Below are 23,257 nucleotides of genomic sequence, written 5' to 3'. Positions count from 1 at the left end.
ACTTTTCCATCACTTCCAGAAGAAACCCCCTAACTCCCAATTACACATCCTCCATCCTCTGGTAACCATTAATCTAGTTTCTGTCTGTATGGATTTGCCTATTTTGGACATTTTATTCAGATGGAATCATATACTATGTGGCCTTTTGTATTTGGCTTCTTTCACTTAGCATAATGTTTTTGAGGTTCATTCATGTTGTAGATTATCAGAATTTCTTTTATGGTTGAATAGTAGTATTACATTGTGTGAGTGTGCGTAACACATTATCTTTGTCCATTCATCAGTTGATGCATACTAGGGTTGTCTTCACTCTTTGGCTATTATGAATAATGATGGTATGAACACTCAAATACATCCTGTTTTGTGAACATATATTTTCAGTTTTCTTGGGTGTATTCCTAGGAGTAGGTCATATGATAACTCCTTAACTTTTTGTGGAACTGAGAGACTGTCTTCCACAAAATAGACTGTTTTGAAAATAGACTGTTTCCACAGTAGATGAGTCATTTTACATTTCTCCCCGCAGAGAATGAGGGTTTTAATTTCTCTACATCGTTGCCAACATGTGTTATTTTCTTTTTTTTTTTAATTATAGCTATCCTATGGAATGGTTCCTCATATTAGTTGTGGTTTACATTTATTTAATGAGTAAGGTGTTGAGCATCTTTTCATATTGGCCATTTCTATATATTTGGAGAAATGAATGCTCACATCATTTATCCATTTTTAAATTATGGTTGTCCTTTTATGCTGTTATTGTAGAACTGTAGCAGATCTTTATATATTCTGTGTACTAGACCCCTGTCACATATGACTTGCAAATATTCTCTCCCATTCTTTAGGATATCTCTTTGCTTTCTTGATAGTGTCCTTTGAAGCACAAAAGTTTTTGCATGTTTTAATTTTGATGAAGTCCCAGTTTATGTTTTATTCTTGGTATCTTTTGTTTTTGCTGTTGTATTTAAGAAATTCTGTTGCCTGATCCAAAGTCATGAAGATTTACACCTGTTTACTTCTAAAAGTTTTATACTTTTGATTCTTCTATTTAGGTCTTTGATCCGTTTTGAGTTCATTTTTATAAATGGTGTGAGGTATGGGTCCAAGTTCTCATTCTTTTGCTTGTGGATATCCAGTTTTTCCAGCACCATTTCTTGAAGTCTTTATTTTTACCCCGCATTGAGTGGACTTCGCACCCTTGTCAAAATCAATAGGCAAAACAGTTTCGATTACTGTAGCTTTTTAATATTTTAAATTGGGAAGTTTGAGTTTTCCAACTTAGTTTTTCTTTTTCAAGGTGATTTGACTATTCTGATTCCCTTGCATTTTCATATGAATTTCAGGATCACTTATCCTTTACAACAGTATTTTTTAAAGTACCATTGTAGTGTTTTACTAATTCAAAAGATATTTTTCTAGAAGTGATATGGATCAGGTTTTGTTTTATAGGGTTAAATGAATTTGGTAACCTAGTAAGGAGAAGTTATGTTTACCATTGTTTTTAAGATTCCAGAATGATAGAAATATAAAGCATTCTTTTCACTGCCTGGGAGATTAATATACACTGAGTGTTTTCTTTCTGTTGTTTTTTAAAAGCAAGATGTATAAAATAAATTAGGTTTAAGTGGTAGCAGCTCCAGTGTTTGAAATCAAAAGATTTGGGTTTGAGTTATGGCATAAAAAGCTACTGACTTCAGATTTTTAGGAAATTGTTTGACACTTTTCAATCTCGTTCAGTTTCCTCATATGTAGAGAAAATGTTTTGGCTACAGTAGAGTTGTCATAGATGATGATGTTTATATAAAACTTGATTATTGCCAATTGGAAGTGAAAAAAACAGCTTTAAGTATTCCGAAAAGTTGTTTGAAACCCAAATAAAGTAAAGAAGGTGAAAATATTTTGTAATCTCTAAAATATGTTACAGATGTAACCTGTCTACTCATTCCTTGTCTGGTGTTTTAGTTTTGGTTTTTGTTGGTTTTTTAAAAACTAATGTATGCTCTTCAATTTCTTTGACTAGCTGTATATTTATAAAATTTGAAAGAGAAAGTACTTTGTGTCATGTATTATTGTTTTTGAAGCATTGTTGTTGTTAAAAGCTAGTTTTGGATATTCTTTTCGATTCATATTCCAAAACATTTATTCAGATTTCTTGGTGGTTAAGAATACACACTCTGAAGCCAAACTGCCATGGTTTGATTTCTTCTTAGTGTGAATTCCAGCTGTATCATTTAATATAACTAATAAAATGGAAATAACAGTACTGTATCCTTGCCAGTATTTTAAATAAGTTAATATATGTAGAGGATATATTAATATAAAAGTGCAAGAACATAGATGATAGTACATGTTTATTTTATTGTTACTCACAAACACCTGAGGACATGATTTAGAAAAATACTTAATAGTACTTGCAACAGTGATTATCATATTGCCTGCTACCTGTATTTTTTAAGGTCAGGCTTGTTGAATGATAGATAGAACTATCCTACAGTAAATTTCACCCTTTTTAAGGCATGCAAGTTGAATTTTGATAAATGTATACAGATGTGTGGAACCAGTATAATAATTAAGATAACAAAATATTTCCCTCTCAAATGTTTTCTCCTTTGTACTTGTAATCCATCTTCTACTCACCTCATCCCTTTTGGCAACCACTGACCTTATTTCTGTCCCTACGGTTTTGTGAGTTTCTTTTCCAGAATGCCATGTAAATAGAATCAGATAGTAGGTAGCCCTTTGTGCCTGGCTACTGTTACTTAGCATAATATTTTGAGAGCCATTTGCCACTTGTGTAGCAGTTTTAACTTTGGTTGCTGAACATTATTCTTTTGTATGGATGTACTACAATTTGTTTGGGGTTTGTTCCCTGGTGTGATGGTTTGAATTTTGTGAATCCAAAAAAGCAGAAGATTATTTTTTAAACCAATCCATTCCTTTGGGTTTGAGACCCATAGGAATGGATTACATCAGTGAGGTGTGATTCATTTTGAGTCTCTGCCCCCTTGCTGGGTCTGATATAAATGGACTTACTTAGAGGAAAAAGGGGAGCTGGCATATTTGATTCTGCAATGTGAGAGAGAGGATTGCTTAAGCATGAAGCTCCCAAGAGTCTGGGCTCACAGAGCAGCTCAAGAGGAGACTGTGAGCCTGGAGGGAAAGGGAGAGAGCTGGGTAGAGATTGGCAGCCATCTTGTTTCACCACGTGGCAACCCACCAGGATTAACAGTAGTGACCTTAGTGAGAAAGCATCTGTCATGGTAACTCAGTTTGGATTTTTCTTGTAATATTTCATACGTTTTCATTATTAATATATCTGGTATGGTTATCTGTGATCAGTGATCTTTGATGTTACCATTTATAATAGTTTTGGGATACCACAGACCATGCCCATATAAGACAGCAAACTTAATAAACTTTGTGTGTGTTCTGACTGCATCACCAACTGGCCATTTGCCCATCTCTCCCTCTCTGGGCCTCCCTACTCTCTGAGACACAATGTTGAAATTAGGCCAGTAATAATCCTGTGGTTTCTAGGGTTTAAGTGAAAGGAAGGGTCATATGTCTTTCACTTTAAATCAAAAGCTAGAAATGATTAAGCTTAGCAAGGAAGGCATGTTGAAAGCGGAAAGTAGACCTCTTGCATATAGCTAAGTTGTGAATGCAAAGGAAAAGTTCTTGAAAGAAATTAAAGGTACTATTCCAGTGAGCAAATAAATGATAAGAAAGTGAAACAGCCTTATTGCTGATGTGGAGAACATTTTAGTGGTCTGGACAGAACATCATAACAGCCAAAACATTATCTTAAGCCAGTGCTTAATCCAGAGCAAGGATTAACTCTCTTCAATTCTATGAAGGCTGAGAGGTGAGGAAGCTGCAGAAGAAAAGTTTGAAGCTAACAGAGGTAGCTTTTTGAGGTTTAAGGAAAGAAGTCTTATTATAACATAAAAGTTCAGGGTCAAGCAGCAAGTACTGATGTTGAATCTGCAGCAAGTGATCCAGAAAATATAGATAAGATCTCTGATGAAGGTAGCTACACTAAACAACAGATTTTCAATGTAGATGAAAAGTCTTCTCTGGGCTACTATTAGGGATTTCGTAGCTAGTGAGGAGAAGTCAATGCCTGGCTTCAAAGCTTCAAAGGACAGGCTGACCCTGGACATTAATGTAGCTGGTGACTCTTAAGTTGAAGCTGATACTCATTTATCAGTCTGAAAAATCCTAGGACCATTAAGAATTACGCTAAATATACTCTGATTATGCCCTATAAATGGTACAACAAAACCTGGATGACAGTACATCTGTTTATAACATGATTTACTGAGTATTTTAAGCTGACTCTTAAGGCGTACTGTTCAGAAAAGATTCCTTTCAAAATATTACTGCTCATTGACAATGTACCTGGTCACCCAAGAATTTTTGATATAGATGTACAATGAAATGAATGTTGTTTTCATAACGCAAGAAATATTCTGCAGCCCATGGATCAAGGATTCATTTCAACTTTCAAGTTTTATTATTTAAGAAATACATTTCATAAGGCTATAGATGCTATAGATAGTGATTCTTCTGATGGATCTAGGCAAAGTAAATTGCAAACTTCTGGAAACGATTTACCATTCTAGATGCCATTAAGAATAGTCATGATGCGTGGGGAGAGTTCAAGAGAGCAACATTAACAGGATTTTGGAAAAAGTTGTTTCTAGTCCTCATGGATGACTTTGAGGGGTTCAAGATTTCAGTGAGGACTTTTAAGTAGCTCCAGATGTGATGAAAATAATAAGAGAACTAGAATTAAAAGTGGAACCTGAAGATATGACTGAAATGATGCAATCTCATGATAAAACTTCAGTGGATAAGGAATTGCTTCTTATGAATGAGTGAAGAAAGTAGTTTCTTGATATAGAATCTAATTTCATGAAGATGCTGTGAACATTGTTGAAATGACAACAAAGGATTTAGAATATTACATGAACTTAGTTCATATACTGGCAGGATTTGAGAAGATTGATTCCAATTTTGAAAGAAGTTCTGTTGTGGGTAAAAGCTATCAAACAGCATTACATATTATAGAGAAACCTTTTGTGAAAGGAAGTCAGTTGATGTAGCAAACTTGATTATTTTAAAAGTTCTTTATTCTAGAAACAGTCCTTTATTTGATGTGTTTTTTTTGCCATCCTTTTCTCCCAGTTACTGTAGCTTGATTTTTAAAAAATATATTTTATTAACACTAGGAGTAGAAAGTTTTAATTTTGATGAAGTTCAATTTATTAATTTTTTTAGATTTTTAAAAATTTTGTTTTGTAAATCTATTTTTATTTTTACCTTTAAAAATTTTTAATTTTTGTTTTTTGCTTTTGGTATCTTAGAAATCTTTGCTTACCTCACTCTTTTTTGTTTATTCCTAGAAATTGAACATTTTTAGGTTTTATATTTAGGCCTGTGGTCCATTTCAAGTTGATTATGGTCCATGTGTGCAAAAAGGTTGAGGCTCTTTTTTTTTCTCAAATGGATGTCTAGTTGTTCCATCCCCGTTTGTGGAAAAAAGACTATCCTTTCTCCACTGAATTATCTTGGTACTCTTTTCAAAATCAATTGACCCTAATGTATATATGGATAGGGACTCTTTTCAGTTTTGATTTCTGTGCCTGTCACTATGCCAATATACCACGTTGACTTGTTTACTTTATAGAAATTTTCAAAATCAGATACCATGAGTAATTAAACTTAGTTCCTTTTCTTCAGAGTTGTTTTGGCTCTTCTGTTTTAAAATCAAGTTGTCAGTTTCTACAAAAAGGCCTTTTGGGGTTTTAATTGGGAGTACATTAAATCCATATATCAGTTTGGAGAGACTTGCTGTCTTAACAGTGTTGAGTGTTCTGATCCACATATATCTCTCCATTTATTTAGGGTTTCTTTGATTTATCTCAGTTTTTGCTTTACTTTTTCTAGATTATTAGGTTATTTTAAGATCTTTTCATATAAGCATTTAAAGCTATACATTTTACTCGAAGCAGTTCTTTATTTGTACTACACAAAATTCACCCTTTTAAAGTACATAGCTCAGTGTTTTTTAGTATATTCACAAAGTATGCAACCATCACCACTGTATAATTGCAGAATATTTTCATCACCCCAAAAAGAAACCCATACCCATTATTAGTCACTCTCCATTCTCATTTACCTACTGATGACTCTCTGGCAACTACCAGTCTACATTCTTTTCTGGACATTGAGGTAAGTAGACTCCTATAATATGTGGTCTTTTGTATCTGTATGCTTTCATTTAGCATGATGTTTTCAAGGTTCATCCATATAGAATGTATCGGTACTTTTTCCTTTGTATGGCTGAATAAGATTCTATCATAGAGATATTTACTACATTTTATCCATCTATTAGTTAATGGATGTTTGAATTGTCTTTACTTTTTGACTGTTATGAATAATGCTGTTAGCTTTGGTGAGCAAATGTTTGTTTTGGATCTTAGAAATGTTGATATGTTCTGTTTTTGTTTTTATTTAGTTAAAATATTTTCTAATTTCCCTTGTGACTATCTGTATCACCAAGCAGGGAGTGGGGGGGGGTGGTGGTGGATTTTCTCTGGGTTTGTACCCAATTCTAAATCTTTCTCCTGATAACCTGGTAGAGCTCATGGGAAAAAATTTGTGAGTGAATTTGAACTCTCCTTTTGTTGTGTAGGATACCAGTTCAAATGGAGAAACTAGCCTTTTTCTGGTCTTTAAGAATGCATTGCAATTTTAGGTGATTTCTGAATTGTTTGTATAGTGGTCAGCTCTATCCCATGATCTGCCAGAGGTGGAACTGTTCGTGTATGCTATCTCTCTTTGGAAGAGATTGTTAGTCTTTGGAATATTTGTTATTTGTTTGTTTTATGATTTTAGCTCCCTAATAAGCCTGAGAAAAAATACCGTTCTGCTGATTATCCAGGATATGTCCTCATGGTTTTGCGTGGAAGTGACATTTCTCTTGCAACTTTCTACATCCTAAGCACAAAAAGAACTTAGTAGCTCTTTTAATACTGTGAGCCAAAATAAAGAATGGCCCATTTTTGTAGGTTTAGACAATACTTTTCAAAAGAACTTCCTGTGATAGAGTAGATATAGAACATTTCTACTCTCTCATTAGGTAGTCATTAGCCACATATGACTCTTAGCAGTTGTGGCTAGCCTGAATTGGGAAGTCTTTCAAGTATACAGGTTAGAATATGAGTTGTCTAATAATTTTTTTATGTTGATTATATATTGAATGATTTTTTTTATATTGGGTTAAATAAAATTGATTATTAAAGTTAATTACACTTCTTTGACTTTTTAAATGTGGCTATTAGAAAACTTAAAGTTACATATGTGGCTTGTATTCTATTTCTGTTGGATAGTGAGTGCTAGTTTAGAAAATGATCTAGTATGAAGCATTTTAAAATCTTTTATTGTTATATATGTCCTGCCAGCTAGGCTAATATTCTATAGGGAAGATTATTTTGTGGGGACACTATTAAGGAAATGTCAGTGGATCAAGTATTGAGTATAGTTATTTCAGTTAAAACATCATTTTGAAATCTTTTGGAGAAAGTATAGGAACAGTATGATCTGACCTTTTTTTTTTTTAAAGAGAGTTGAAGGTTTATAGAAAAATCATGCATATAATATAGATTTACCACCCTATTATTAACACATTGCATGGTGTGGTACATTTTTTTAAATTAAAAAAGCACATTTTTATAATTTTACTGTTAAATGTAGTCCACGGTTAAACTTAGGTTTCACTGTTAGTGTTGTGCAGTTCCACTATTTTAAAAAAAATTTTTATTCTAGTAACATATATACAACCTAACATTTTCCCATTTAACCCACATTCAAATATATTGCTGTTAATTATGTTAATTACCCTTACAATGGTGTGCTATAATTACCATCATCCATTATCAAAACTTTTCCATTGCCCAGGTACTTAAAGCAAGTAATCCTTTGCTCCAGGCTAGGTGACTCAGTTGTTTTAAGCTATTTTTGCCCAGAGGGCAAATTTTGGAAGGTGGGATGTCCCAGAGAGAAATTTCCCAGGTCAGTTGTTCCCAGCCAGGAAGGGTGTGAGTAGTGTCTCTTATGGCTCTTTGAGGATACATTTTCTTGATTTGGCATTGGCCCAATAAATGCAGCCCTTTAACTGAGTTTTCTGTAGTTTTGAGGAAGATTGCTGTCATTAAGTCTCCTCTACAGCTTTTGCCAGGGACCTTGGAACAAAGCAGGCCATTAGGCTTCTGAATTAATCAAAAATTTTGATGCGTGATCAGACTGCACACATCCCAGGATCTCTGGGAGTTTGGTCTTCACACTCCACAGAGGCACCAGCAAGCTGCCACAGGGGCCTGGGTTTAGTACCTCACTGCTGCTTGTCACAATGCTGGGGGATGGGTGGCAGTAGCCACTGCAGTACTTGTGGAACTCATGGTTATTTACCTGCAATTTACCAGCCTCTTGCTCCCGCTCTTCCCTGTGTGCTGCACAGTGTTCTCCTAGACCAGGGGTTCTTAACCAGGGTCCATGAACTTGAATTGAAATTTCAAAAAAACATTCTTGTGGAGATGTGTTGGTGTTGGTGTGATATATATATTAAATAATACACAACATAGTGTGGACTTCGTAAGGGGTCTGTGGTTTTCACCTGATTGGCAGAGGGGTCCATGGAACAAAAAAGGTTAAGAACCCCTGTCCTAGACTCTGGAATTTTGAAATAGTTGATTCAGACAGTTGTTTTCATGATGTGGCACTTTAGTACTTACTACAGGATTAAGTCACCCACTTTCTCAAGTTTGATTATTGTAGTTTTGATTGGATTATTTTTATGTCTACTAAAATTAGCATAATACATTGATTTCTACTTAACAACCAAGGTGTTTTTGTTTTTATTTCTCTCCCCTTTCCCCTTCCCCCACCCCCAATTGTCTGCTGTGTCCATTCGCTGTATGTTCTTCTGTGACTGCTTCTATCTTTATCAGCGGCACTGGGAATCTGTGTTTCTTTTTGTTGTGTCATCTTGCTGTGTCAGCTCTCCGTGTGTGGGGTGCCATTCCTGGGCAGGCTGCACTTTCTTTCATGCTGGGCGGCTCTCCTTACGGGGCGCACTCCTTGCATGTGGGGCTCGCCTACGCGGGGGATACCCCTGTGTGGCACAGCACTCCTTGCGCGCATCAGCACTGTGCATGGGCCAGCTCCACTTGGGTCAAGGTGGCCCAGGATTTGAACCGCAGACCTCCCATGTGGTAGGCGGGCGCCCTATCCATTGGGGCAAGTCCACTTCCCAACAACCAAGATTTTAAGCTTGATATTTGTGTACTAGATTCATGGCTGTAATCTAAATAATAAAATTGAGTTTCACATTTAAAATATTTGTTGCAAATAATTTTTTCTTTCAAGTCATTTCCATTTGGGAAATGTTAACTTACTCTGAAAATTGAGGGCCTCATTATTTGCAAGAATTATGTAAAGTTCATGCTCAACATTTCACCAAGCCCATTTCAGTTTTTAAAGTTGTCAGGATTTGTCTGTTCAGACCAGTTATCTGGATTCACTTTAATTTTCATTGGATTTACCCATTACGGAGGAGACAAGCTACTTGTAAAATGCATTAGAATGTAGTTTTTATGTCATATCAAGACTACGACTAGATGTTATCCTTTTTTTCTTTTTAGGAGGTAGGAGGGATTGAACCCGCGACCTCATACATGGGAAGCAGGCACTCAAGCCACTGAGCCACACCTGCACCCCTAGATGTTATCTTTTATTCCAATTTGGAGTCTTCTCTTAGTTTAGTTTTTCTTTTTTTTTAAGTGGGATGACTCTTGAAACTTTGCTGATAAGGACTTCTATTCCAAAGGATTGTTCTAATCACATGTATGGTGCGTAAAATATCAATACTTTTGTCGTGTTGACTTAGTTAACTACTTCATGTCTTTAGTGCTTTATGACAGTGTCAAGCTTCATAGATTTTATGAGTAAATGCAGGTAAATGATAAAAAGTTTTATACTCACCCTAGTTTTATTCCCAAATCACTGCACTACAGATTCGTGTATTCTATTAAGAAGGCATTGAGTAAACAGGAGAAGTGCTTGTGTAAGGTGACATTGTTCAAGAATGGTGCCTTGAATGATTACTCAACATTTCATATGTGTACCGATAAGCTATGTAAGTCACTGATTGGAAGAAGAATCATGAATGGCATATAAAAGGTTCCATGAGGATGAAAAATATTCCACACTGCAGGTGGCTATAAAGCCTCACTGAATTTGTTAACATTACACTGTTTATTTAATGCAATATTCTTTGGTTATATAGTTTAGATTTTATTTTAGTTTGCTATAATTCTTTCTTGTGTGCTTTGACCTATTGTCCAAATATCATATTAGTCCATTGTAACTAATTATACTGTTAGATTATTGTTTGCATGTTAATGAATAAGTACATCTTTTTTGTTAATAGGACATTTTAGTTCAGGAACAAACAATGTCTCTCTTACCCAGGTCTTAACCATACTCCTGAGTAGGAGCAGCTGAACTAAACTAGGCTTGCTTTTTACCTGTTAACTAGGTAACATATCCTTTTATGCTTTTATTCCTCAAACATGAATAAATTGTTCGAGTAACAAAATATTGGACTGTTAAAAACTGTTGAGATAGTGAGCCTGGTAGGGCACACAGGTGTGACCAATGACCATGTCTAGTTGCATTTCTCCATTGTTTTTTGTGCATATGTACTAGGTTCTTGATTTGAAGAAGGGTTATAATCAAAGTGTTTTATTCAGAGTAACCTTTTAGGTTTATCTGTTTTCTTGAGTTAGAGTTTTAAGATTTATTTATACTGAATACAAGTCTTTTATTGGGTATATGTTTTGCATATATTTTCTCCCAGTCTTTTCATTTTCATTTTCTTAAAGGTTTATTTTGAAGAACAAAAGTTTTTAATTTTGATGAACTCAGCTTTGACTTTTTTTTTTCTCTTTTGTGGATTGTGCTTTAATGTCATATCCAAGAAAGTGTGCCTACCTCACGGTTACATATATGTCCTCTTTCATTTTATGCCAGAAGTTTTATGATTTACCTATTACATTTATTTATGTCTGATTCATTTAGGGTTAATTTTGTGAAGTAAATATTTAAGTTCTCTTTTTCTTTTTCACACGGCTTTCCAGTTCTTTGGGTATGGATGTGAAAAAGACTCCTTTTACTGTGAATTACCTTGGTATCTTTGTTAAAAATTAATTGACCATAAATGTATGGGTTTATTTCTGAGCTCATCTGTTTCATTTATATGCTTATTCTTATGCCATTGGCACATTCTTGATTACTGTAGCTTCATAGAACATTTTTGAAATTGGGAAGCATAAGCCTTCCAACTTTCTTTTTCAGAACTTTTCTGTTTTGTCTATTCTAGGTCCATTGCATTTCCATATAAGTTTTATTATCAGGTTGAAAATTTCTATACAAAGATCCTGCAAGGATCTAGTTAGAGACTATGTTGAATCTATAGATAAACATGGAGAGAACTGTCATCTTAACAATATTAAGTCTACCAATTTATGAATATGGTATATCTCTCCATTTAATTAGGTCTTTTTTTTTTAGTAGTATTTTGCCTTTTGTGTGTGTGTAAAGGTCTTATTTTATTAAGTTTATGCCTACATTTTTATTCTTACTGATGCTGTTGTGAATGGAATTGTTTTCTTAATTTCGTGTTCACATCATTCATTGCTAATAATTGTTTTTTGTGTATTGATTTTCATATATTATGTATCCTATACCTTGCTAAACTCACATATTATAGTTGTTGGGTTTTTTAAGATTCCTTAGGATTTTCTCTGTGCAAGATAATTTTATCTGCAAATAAAAGAATTTTATTTTTTTCCTTTCCAATCTGTATTCCTTTAGTTTTATTCTTGCCTATAGTTAAATGTTGAATACAAGTGATGAGAAGTGTTCCTGATCTTAAGGGAATAGCATTCAGGCTTTCACCTTTAAGTATAAGTTTTTTGTAGATAGCCTTCATCAGAGGTTGAAGAAGTTTTCTCCTATTCTAGGTTTAAGAGTTGTTATCATTAATGGTTGTTAGATTTTATCAGTTCTTTTTATCTCTTGAGATGATCGAATAGTTTTGGCCTGTATTAACATGGTATATTACATTAATTCATGGTTTCTCAATCTCAGCTCTATTTTCATTTTGAGCCAGGTAATTCTTTGTTGTGGGGGAATGCTTTGTGTATTGCAGGATGTTTAACAGCACCCTTGGCTTCTGCCCACTAAATACCAATAGCACTTTCTACCCCCCAGTTTTGACAACTAAATATATCTCTAGACTTTGCTAACTGTCCCCTGGTGGGAAGAATCAGAATCATTCCCAGTTGGGAATCACTCCATTATTATATTTTCTACAGTTAAACCAACTTTGTTTTTATGGGATAAGCCGCATTTGCTCAGGATATATAGTCCTTTTTACATGTTGCTGGATATGGCTTATTGTTTATAAAGGATTTTTGCATCTGTATCCATGAGGAATACTGGTTTGTAGTTTCCTTGTGATGTGTGTCTGGCTGTGGTATTAGAGTACTACAAGGCTTCCAAAATAAGGTAGGGAATATGTCCCCCTTCTCTGTGTTCTCCAAGAGAGTTTGTATAATTCTTCCTTAAGTGTTTGGTGGAATATACCAGTGAAGCCATCTGGACCTGGGAAGATTTCTAACTACTAATTCAATTTTTATTTATTTATTTACCTCTCCACCCCCCCCCCCCCCCCCCGTTGCTGCTTGTGCTCTCTCTGTCCATTTGCTGCTTGTTTTGTCTGTTTCTTCTTGTCTCCCTTTGTTGCGTCATCTTGCTGCACCAATTCTCCATGGGTGCAGGCTTTCAGCTCTCCACGGGCGTGGGACATCAGTTCTCCTTGGGCGTGGGCATGGGCCAGTTTGCCTGCACCAGGAGGCCCCAGGAACCTAACCCAGGGCCTCCCATATGGTAGACAGGAGGCCAGTCATTTGAGCTACATCCATTTCTCTACTAATTCAATTTTTTATCAACATAATTTGATTTAGATTTTCTGTTTCTTGAGTAATTTGGTAATGTGTTTCTTTTTGTAAAATTGTTTATAATCTTAGCTTATAATGCTTTTAATTTTTGCACAGTCTATTGTTCCTGATATTGGTAATTTGTGTTTTCTCTTTTCTTGTTCAGTCTAGGTAAGTTTTATCAGCTTTGTTGTTCCTTCCAGCGTTTGGTTTCACGGATTTTCCTCTGTATTTCTATGTTCTGTTTCATTAATTTCTTGATTTTTATTATTTACTTTATTGTACTTTGCATTTGGTTTGTCTTGTTCTGGTATTTTGAGGTTGAAATTTAGGTTATTGACTTTACCTATTTCTACTTTTTAAATACAAGCATTTAATGCTATACCCTAATCACTAATTTAACTATATTCTATATATTTTAATATTTTGGATTTCATTGTCATATAGTTGAAGATTTTTTCTAATTCTTGATTTCTTTTTGATGTATGGGTTCTTTAAAAGGTATATTGTTTAATTTTCAAATAACAGGAGGATTTCTGAGCATTCTTTCTCATGTTGATTTCTAATTTTGGTGTCATTCAAGAATATACTTGTATGGTTTTTATTGTTTAAAATTTATTAAGACATGTTTTATGGTCTACCCAGGGGCCTACAAACTGTGGCCTGCAGGGCAGCCACTTACTTTAGTAAATAAAGTTTTGCTGGCACACAGATTTGTCCATTAGTTTACATATTGTCCATGGCTGCTTTTGCATTACAGTCACAGAGTTGAGTATGATGGCAAAGATAGAGCCCGTAGGCCTAAAATATTAGCTATCTTGACAATTAAGAAAATGTTTGCTGAACCCTTATCAAGCACATGGCCTGTCTTGGAAAATGTTCCATGTGTACTTAAAAAGAATATGCATTTTGCTGTTCTATCAATTACTGAGAAATAGTTATTGATATCTCCAACTATAAATGTTTAAGTATTCTCTTTCAATTCTGTTAATTTCTGCTTTACATATTGTACAGATCTATTTTTGGTACCTGTACATTTGCAAATTATATATTTTTCTTTTATATTGACCCCTTTATTGTAGTGATATATTTGATAAAGAGACTACATTATACTGCTTTAATTCATCACAATCTACTGGTTAATTCTGACATGATTCTGATAAAATGTAACAACCATGCTCTAAAATAGTTCCATTTTTTTCTCTCATCAAAAGATTGCCATATTTATTATTCCTGTGTGTATTATCAGCCCAGCAATATGAGTTTTACTTTTTTATGTATGTATATATTAATACTTATATAATTTTGTTTTATGTTTTTTATACAAATTAAGAGAAATGTAGAGACTTATTTTTAACACCGTATTTACCATTTTCATTGCACTTCATTCCTTCCCATGGTCTCAGTTTCTATATGATATTATTTCCTTTCCGTTTGAAGGACTTCATTTAGTATGTCGTGTGGGGCAAGTTTTCTAGTAATCAGTTCTTTCAATTTTGCCATTGTTTTTGCAGAATAGTTTAATGGGCTATAGAATTCTTGGTTGATACTTTTTTCTTTCAACACTTTTTACATATCATTCCACTGCCTTCTGGCCTCCATCTTTTTTCTGATAATGTAACTGTTAATCATATTGTTGTTCCCTGTGAGGTTTTTTTGTTGTTGTTTTTTTTCTCTTTTCAGGTTTTAGTTTGACTACAGTTTGTCTGAATACAAATACGATTTATAGTTATATTGGGCTTATTAGCATCCGTGCATCTGTAAATTGATGGTTGCCATAGATTGGAAATTTTTAGTCATCCATTTTATTAACTAATTTTTCTGTACCTTCCTCTCCAGCTTTTTTGTTTTATACTTACATTTTTCTTTGGATTGGATCATTTTTATTGACTCATCTTTATATTAATTGATCCCTCTTATATCTCAAATTTGCTATTAAGTGTAGTTAACTGAATTTTTCATTTTGGTTCTTGTGAGGAGTTAAAATTCCAGCTACAAAGTTAAAGGAAATGAACACCAGCTACAACTTCAGAAGTTTCTAGAGCCACCTTCACTTCTGACCTGCTGGCTAAAAATTTGTGAGTTCCCATAATCATAATTATGTTTGATAAATCACTAAATTGACTCGCAGAACTCAGGAAAGCATTATACTTGTGAATATAATTTTATTATAGCCAAAGATTATGAATCAGTACTTGCCAAAGGAAGACACACACAGAGCAAGATCTGGAAGGGTGCCCCAAATGAGAAGCATCTGTCATCCTCAAGTATATAGTACTCTCTGCCACATCATGGAAACTCACCTGAGCCTTTTATGTCTTACAGTTTTGTTTTTTTTTAAATAAACTTTTTAAAAAATAATATACTTTTTTTTTTTAAAGACACTTAGATTGCATAAATGTTACATAAAAAATATGGGGGATTCCCATATGGCCCACTCCTTAACCCTCATACATTTTGCCACATTAAAAACATCCTTCATTAGTGTGGTACTTTTGTTATAATTGAGGAACACATTTTGGAGCATGGCCACTAAATGTGGATTATACTTTACATTGTAGTTTACACTCTTTCCCACACATTTTTGTAAGTTATGACAAGATATATAATGGCTTGTACCTATTATTGCAGTGTCATTCAGGACAATTCCCAAGTCTTAAAAATGCCGCTTTATTATACCTATTTTTCCCTCTCACTCCCTTCAGAACCTCCAGTGGCTACTATCTCACATCAGTGAAACAGTTCTTCCATTGCTAGAATCACAGTAAGTCTCTATAGTAGAATAACAGTAAGTCTATTCTAGTCCATCGTTCATTCCCCAATCCTGAGGATTCTGGGATGGTGATACCCATTCCAACTCTTATTGAGAGGGGGCTTAGATCCCATGGGGCAGATCGATAGGACTATCTTGCTTGTAGTTGCAGATTCTGTCTGTTCCTTGAGATGAGTATTGTCCATCATCATTTCCTTGTTAGTTGTCTTGGGTGAGTCCAGTGAACTTGAAGAATAGGTGTTGCAGCTCTGTTGAGATTCAGGGCCCAAATGGCACATGGAGAGCCCAAAGATTTAAGTGCCATGGACATACACCTGTCTATTCTAGTACTAACCATACGTTGAACTAGAAGGGGCAGAAGAGCCATGTGTAGGGAAACCACAACCGAGTCCAACTCTGTCGCACTGGGGAGCATAAATACCAAAGTAGGACCCACTGGCAGGGTGCTGAACTCCTGAGCTGTTTGCCCTAGGTGACACCTGAGCTGTCTAGGTATCTCCAGAGCCTTCAGGTGCCCTGCTATTTGAGGCAATATTTACTTTGGCAGTCAATGAGATCCTGCTGAGACTTGCTTAAGTGTCACCTCTAGAATGACCTCCTGACTCACTTTGAAGTCTCTTAGCCATATAAACTCATTTGTCTTTACCCTTTCCCCCTTTTGGTCAAAGTCTTTTTCTAGTTGCATTGCTAGTTGGTGCTTGGTAGTAATCCCTTGGTGCCAGGGAGGCTCATCCCCAGGAGTCATGTCCCACACCAGGGGAAAAATAGTACATTTATATGCTGAGGTTGGCTTAGAGAGAAGCCACATTTGAGCAACAGGGAAGATTTCAGAAGATAACTCTTAGGCACCCTATAATAATAGATTGTTTCAATTTCAAAAGTAAAGGTTCATAAGTACAGTCATCATTATTAAGGGCCCGTCAGTGGTCCATTCTCCTTCACTAGCCACTGCCCCTGTACTTGGGTCATTCTTTCTGTCCCATTAGAGAATGTGGCAGAGCTCCCCAGGATAGAAATTTGATATTCTTTTGGTTATTGTGTGAATCTCTACCTACTGTGACAAAGCCCTGTGAACACTTGAACACATTCATATGCCTTATAGGTATGCCCCAGATGAACTTCCTCTCATGTGTCCCCCATCTCTGACATGCAGCACCAGTGATCCTCCCCTGCCACAATTGAAACCCTTCTGTGATCTAAAACTTCTTCAAAATTGAAGCCAACAATATAGCTGTATACAGTTAATAGGAAAATGATATAATAATGATAGTTTTAAAAATAACCAAAAATAAATGTAAAAAAATTTTTTTTGAAATAAAAATAATTTACAAATATAAAATTAAAATTTTTTTGACATTATGTCTTTCATCACTGTGCAATCTGTTGTCTTGTATGTACAGTGACATTTTCCCCTAGTGTCCTATTTTGTCTTCAAAGAACCTTCAGGTTACAGAAAAGTCACGTATATCATATGGGTGATTCCTGTGTACCCAACATCCTCCCCCTTACAGATTTTGATGAAATTTAACATGGTCTGTATCTATCATTGCAAGACCATGTAGAACCATTCCATCGCTGCAAAAATGCCCCATGTTCCATCTATTCTATTCTTCCCTGCTCCTCCTCTTGGGACCCATGGTAATCACAAAGACTAACTCATTGAAGGACAAATTTCATAGTCACATGCAAGAACATTGAGGACTTGACTTACTGTCCTGTTCTTCCCTATTAGGCATGGCCTATGCTTTCGAGAGACCCCTGCATCTCTATTTGAGATCATAGCAAAACACCCCAAGATGGGAGTCCAATAGCTTCCCGCTCATTATGTGAGTCTCCACCCACTAATACAACACACTATGATGAGATGAACACTACACACTCCCTCGAAGCCTGCCCCAGGTGTGCCCTGTCCCACATTCCCCCCACATCTAACACCTTAAACCACTAACCCTCCTCTGCCATATTTGCCAGAACATTCCCAACATTGTAGTTTCAACCACATAGCCGCAAATCCCATAGTTCACCTACTCCTTTCCCCAAACCTTCCCCCAGTTCCATGGACAGTCCAACTGATCCTTCCCACCCAACCCCACTCAAAACCAGCACCACCCAGCCCTGGAGCATCACTGCACCAGTGTCATGCCCATCCACTACACAACCACACCTTTCCACCTTATCATAGATTTTGCCCATATGGGAATTAGCTCACAACCTATTCTCCCTTTCTCTCTCCTGTAAACCTATCTTCCAGACTCTAGCTCTGTGAGTCTTCTCAATTTGCTTAATTCATAGCCGTGAGGTCATATAATATTTGTCCTTCAGTGCCTGGCTTGTTTCCTTCAACATAAAGTCTTCAAGAGTCATCCATGTTATCCTTTGTGTTAATACTACATTCCTTCTTACAACTGAGTAATAGTCCATTGTGTATAAGACAGAAAAAAGAGAGAAGACGCAAATAAATAAAATAAGAAACAAAATATCACCATTGACCCCACAGAAATAAAGAATATCATAATAGGATACTTGGAAAAATTGTATGCCAACAAGATGGGTAATTTAGAAGAAATGGACAAATTCCTAGAAACACACAAGCAACCTACATTTCAAAAGAAGAAATTGATGAACTCAACAGACCAGTCACAAGTAATGAGATAGAATTAGTCATCAAAAACCTCCCAACTAAGAAGAGACCAGGACCAGAAGGCATCATAGGTGAATTCTACCAAACATTCCAGAAAGAACTAATACCAATCCTGCTTAAACTCTTCCCAAAATAGAAGTAGAAGGAACATTGCCTGACTCGTTCTATGATGCCAGTATTACCCTAGTACCAAAGCCAAACAAAGACACCACAAGAAAGGAAAACTATAGACCAATCTCTCTAAAGAACCTAGATGCTAAAAATCCTCAACAGAATACTTGCTAATTGTATTTAACAACACATCAAACAAATTATACACCATAACCAAGCAGATTTCATCCCTGGTATGCAAGGATGGTTCAACATAAGAAAACACCACATAAACAGATTGAAAAAAAAACACATGATCATCTCTATAGATGCAGAAAAGTATTCGACAGAGTATAGCACCCTTTCCTGATGAAAATACTTCTAAAGGTAGGAATAGAAGGAAACTTCCTCAACATGATAGAGGATATATATGAAAAACCCACAGCTAACATAATATTCAAAGGTGAAACCCTAAAAGCTTTCCTGCTAAAATGTGGAACAAGACAAGGATGCCCACTTTCATCGCTCTTATTTCACATGGTGGAGGAAGTACTTGCTTACATACTTATGGAAGAATAAGATATAAAAGGCCTCTAAATTGGAAAGGAAGAAGTAAAAAATTTCACTATTTGCAGATGACATGATCTAATAGTTTTTATTAGAGCCCAATCACAGCTGTGTGCATGGCTGACCTTTAGTTTTCTAGGCCCTCCTGGAGGTCAACCAGATAACTTTAGTCATTAACTTCTGGAGGTCAGAACTGATTCGAAATGGCCCAAAGCCCCAATCATAAATCATATTGAACTTTCTAGTAACCTAAGCTCCCTTAAAACAAAGACAATCCTATCAGACAGATGTTCCAGGGGCCTAAATATCACCTTCTGTAGCTAAGGGCGGAAGCCAGACCTCCTTAGGTAAGGTTGATTTGTCACTATAAAGTAATTGTACTTTTCAACTCTTGAACTTCCATTGGTTATTTTTTTACATGTGTGTATATATATATATACTTTTTCTGTATTGTATATTCCCAATCCCAGTTACTAGAACATAGTAATCTTTAATTCTTTGATCATATTTTAAATAGCTACTTTGAAGTCTTTTTCTTCTAAATTCAACATCTGGGCCCTCTCTGAGTCTTTTTCTGTTGATTACTTTCTCCCCTCAACTATGGGTCATGCTTTCCTCTTCTTTGTATGTGTTATAAATTTTGGTTGAAGCTGGACAATTTGGATATTATATTGTTAGAACTCTTGATTCCTTTTAATTTTTCTGTGATTTGTTAGTTTGTCTTAGTAACTTGCTTGGACTTAAACTGCAGCATCTGTGTCTACTGTAGTGGATATCCACTGATGTATTTGCTTAGTTATTTTTATTTCTTGTCTTTTACAGTTTAGCCCAACATAGGATCACCCCTGTATCTTCTTAGAGTATATGTCACCAAAAAATTTAGGCAGGGTTTTTGCTCAACACCTTGCCCCCAAAAGCTTCCACTCTCTGCTGATTGATCAATTTATGGGTTGAAGAATGCATTCATAAATATAGCCAGTTCTTAAGTCTTCCCTGGGCTTTTATTTTTATTTGGTTCTCTTATGTCTTCCCCTGTGTACCTGCATAGTTTCCCAGTCACTAGTGATGTATGGAGAGCTTATCTCAACCCATATTGCTTTCTCATTTCCAGGATCACCTCATTTGATTTCTGACGACTACACCACTTACCCAAACTTACTGCAGCAAAGTGTGGGTTTTCACCGTTTGTTCCCAAGTTTGTCATTCTTACCTGGCAAAGCTGTTGTTTTTCATTCTCCCTATCCTCACCCCATGTCAAGTCTTCTTAGGTATCAATGCTGCTAGTTTTCTTGTCTAGTCCCAGGCTGATGAAACACTATTCTTGTCAACCAAGGTTAATGGAGGTGGGGTAGGGAGTGCTTTGACAACAGTCGTGGGAAAAATGCTGTGGACTCCCTGGAAGCCCTAGCAGTTTTTCAAGAATAAACGCTTCTCAATTTATTTGTCTGCATTTGGTCAATTTCCAATGTCCTGAAATGGTTGTTTTTGACAGCTTTATCCAGTTTTTTTCCTCTCTTCCTCCTAGCCCCCCTCCAGGGGGGAATCTCTGAATTACACTCCCCCAAAACTGGAATGTCTCATAAGTCTTTAAGAACAACTTCCTGTGGTTCAGAGGTCCCATTTCAACTAACTTTGGCGGGGAAGGAGGGGGCGTTTTTCCTTATATTTTATTAATTTTCTTTATATAATTTTAATGGCCTATGGCTGGAAATTTAGATAATAAACTTATTCATAGTATATAGTAAAATAGTTTGATTTGATAAACACTGGTTGTTGTGGATTGAATCATGTCCCCTCAAAAGGTATACTCAGGTCCCAAACCATGGACCTTTGGGTGTGAACCCATTTGTAAACAGGACCTTTGAAGATGTTATTAGTTAAGGTGTGCCCAAACTGAATGAGGGTGGGCCTTAATCCAGTGTGGCAGAAGTCCTCATAAGCAAAGGAAGCCACAGGAGTAGCCAGAAGCTGGGATTTAATAGAACCTATATGAGAAAGAAGACATTGTCACATGCATTGCCATGTGATGGAAAACCGAAGGAATGCCAAGGATCACTTGAACAGTCAGAAGTGACAACCCTAGGAGGAAACAAGCCTTGTAGCCTTTGAAAGAATTGGTTGCGAAATCTTAACATCATGCTCATTTTAAAGGAGAAATACTTTGAAGGAATTCCAAGGTTTATCATAGAACATACATTAAAGGTATGTTTGGAGGTGAAAGGCAATAAATTGATAATTGACACACAAATCCAAAGTACTAAATGGTCATTTTCAAACTTTCCCTGCCAACATTTTTCTTCTCCATCTCCTTGTATTTGATAGCCTACCCTTTTTTCTTCTCTGGTTCTGAGTTGAACCTTCTCTGCTTTCTGCCCTTGGGATTTTTTTTTTTTTTTTGCTTCTGACTCATCTTGTCATTCAAGGACACTATTCCTTACAGCCTCTTCAATTAGAATTAGGCCTTTCTGAATATTCTTTTTCTTCTCCTTTCCATTTTCTCAGTACACATCCCTCTATTTAAAAATTATCTTTCAGTCTCTGCCTTTGGATATGATTTTGACAGCACCACTGGAGATCAGGTATCATAGGGATAGTCTTAAATCTGCTCTGGGAAATTTTCTCACTTTTTGTTTCAACATCTTAATATTTCCCCTTCCCTGTTCACTAAAATTTTAACATAGGACCCACCTAGTTTAGTCAGCCAATGAGCAAAAGCAGCACCTGGAGAAGTAGGCCCTAACCTTTCTTTTCAAAATTAAGGCTTCCCGGGAGAGAGGAGGAGGATGTATTTTGTTACACATCATGTACATGATTTTGAATTCAAGCAGACTTTCACTGGACTAAAAAAGTCCACTTGCTTCTTCTGAAAGTGTTCAATGTTTTTTTTTTCTTCCCTTACACCCTCTCTTTCTTTCATTGTATTTTTTTCCCCAAAAGTTTAGATGTCATCTGTAGTTTGTTTTATATGGAATGTACTAGGAGAGTCCTTGAAATCAGAATTTCTTGAAATCCACTCTGTAGAACATTTGAAATTGCCTGTCAAGAAATAGTGTTAGCTCTTTTAATACAGAATTATTTGTAATGGGATTTATGACTGTCATTTCTTTTGGATACTTACTTGATTGTTCTTAGAGATGACCCTTTGCCATTGGCATAAGTATTTAGAGCTTGAATTTCTGAAATTTAAAATTTAGTTTTCTGAATGTGCTACTCTGTTTTGCTTTTTATGGCTGAACATATAAGCTTTATTTGGAAATTATTTCTTTAACTTTTAAGTTTTTTTAAGACCGGTTTGTCAACTTTTTGGACTTCCATTGATTGTAAGTTATCTTTTTCAAAGTACTGGATAATTTTACTTAATAAATCATAAGATCTTCTGAAAATTATTTTGGGAATATAGTTTTATAATATTCTTGATGATAGTGATTATAGTATCTGAAAATTTCTAAATATTATGATGAAAATTTTTCAAAATGGTTGCTTAGAATTATACATGAGATTTATAGGATCACATATTCAAATGAAGAAAAAGGATAGATTAAGGTACTTTAATTTATAGCACAACCTACCGTGTGACTATGTGGATTTTTTTTTTAACAGATGTGTAATGGAGTGTTTCTTTACTTTTTAGAAAAGTTTCACTATAAGATTTCCTAAATTATGAGCCTCCCTTACAGCAGCTAGAATATGATTTCTGAAATCGGTTTCTGCATAACTTCTAGCAGATCATAAGAAGCTCGAAAATTTTTTAGTTAAAGCTACAATTTAATCATTTTAAGGTAGAAAATTTAACTAATGAAAAAATGTAAAGTGTTGCTCTTAAGGCTATTTAATTGAAAACTACAAAGCAAAAAAGAATCACAGGTATTTTATGTTAGGTATGTATAAAGTGGATCTAAATATCTGAGTAACTTTTCTCCATGCCTTTTTTCCTTTAATGGCTTTTTATAGCAGAATTTTATCAAACATTTAATATCAATCTGTTGTTTTATTTTGTTTTGTTTTGTTTTAGGTAAAATCTGTAAAAACTGGGTCAGTATTTTGGACAGTATGCTGCTGCTTATCCTATTTCTATATGGTAAGATTTCAAAACTGAATCTATGTGAAGTCTGACAGGTCTTT

At 35.4% G+C, this 23,257-nt stretch overlaps 1 protein-coding gene across 1 annotated transcript in view; it reads left to right on the top strand.

Moving 5' to 3' along the window:
• The window catches only part of STT3B (STT3 oligosaccharyltransferase complex catalytic subunit B), a 128,285-nt gene that overhangs the window by 62,253 nt on the left and 42,775 nt on the right, over positions 1 to 23,257 (top strand). The window contains exon 4 of the mRNA XM_058290902.2: positions 23,148 to 23,213. Within this exon, the coding sequence (XP_058146885.1) occupies positions 23,148 to 23,213 (66 nt within the window). The remainder of the gene's footprint in view (positions 1 to 23,147; positions 23,214 to 23,257) is intronic.

The sequence above is a fragment of the Dasypus novemcinctus genome, chromosome 31 (genome assembly GCF_030445035.2).
Source record: "Dasypus novemcinctus isolate mDasNov1 chromosome 31, mDasNov1.1.hap2, whole genome shotgun sequence".
NCBI classification, from domain to species: Eukaryota; Metazoa; Chordata; class Mammalia; order Cingulata; family Dasypodidae; genus Dasypus; species Dasypus novemcinctus.
This window is presented reverse-complemented; position numbering and strand designations above follow the sequence as displayed.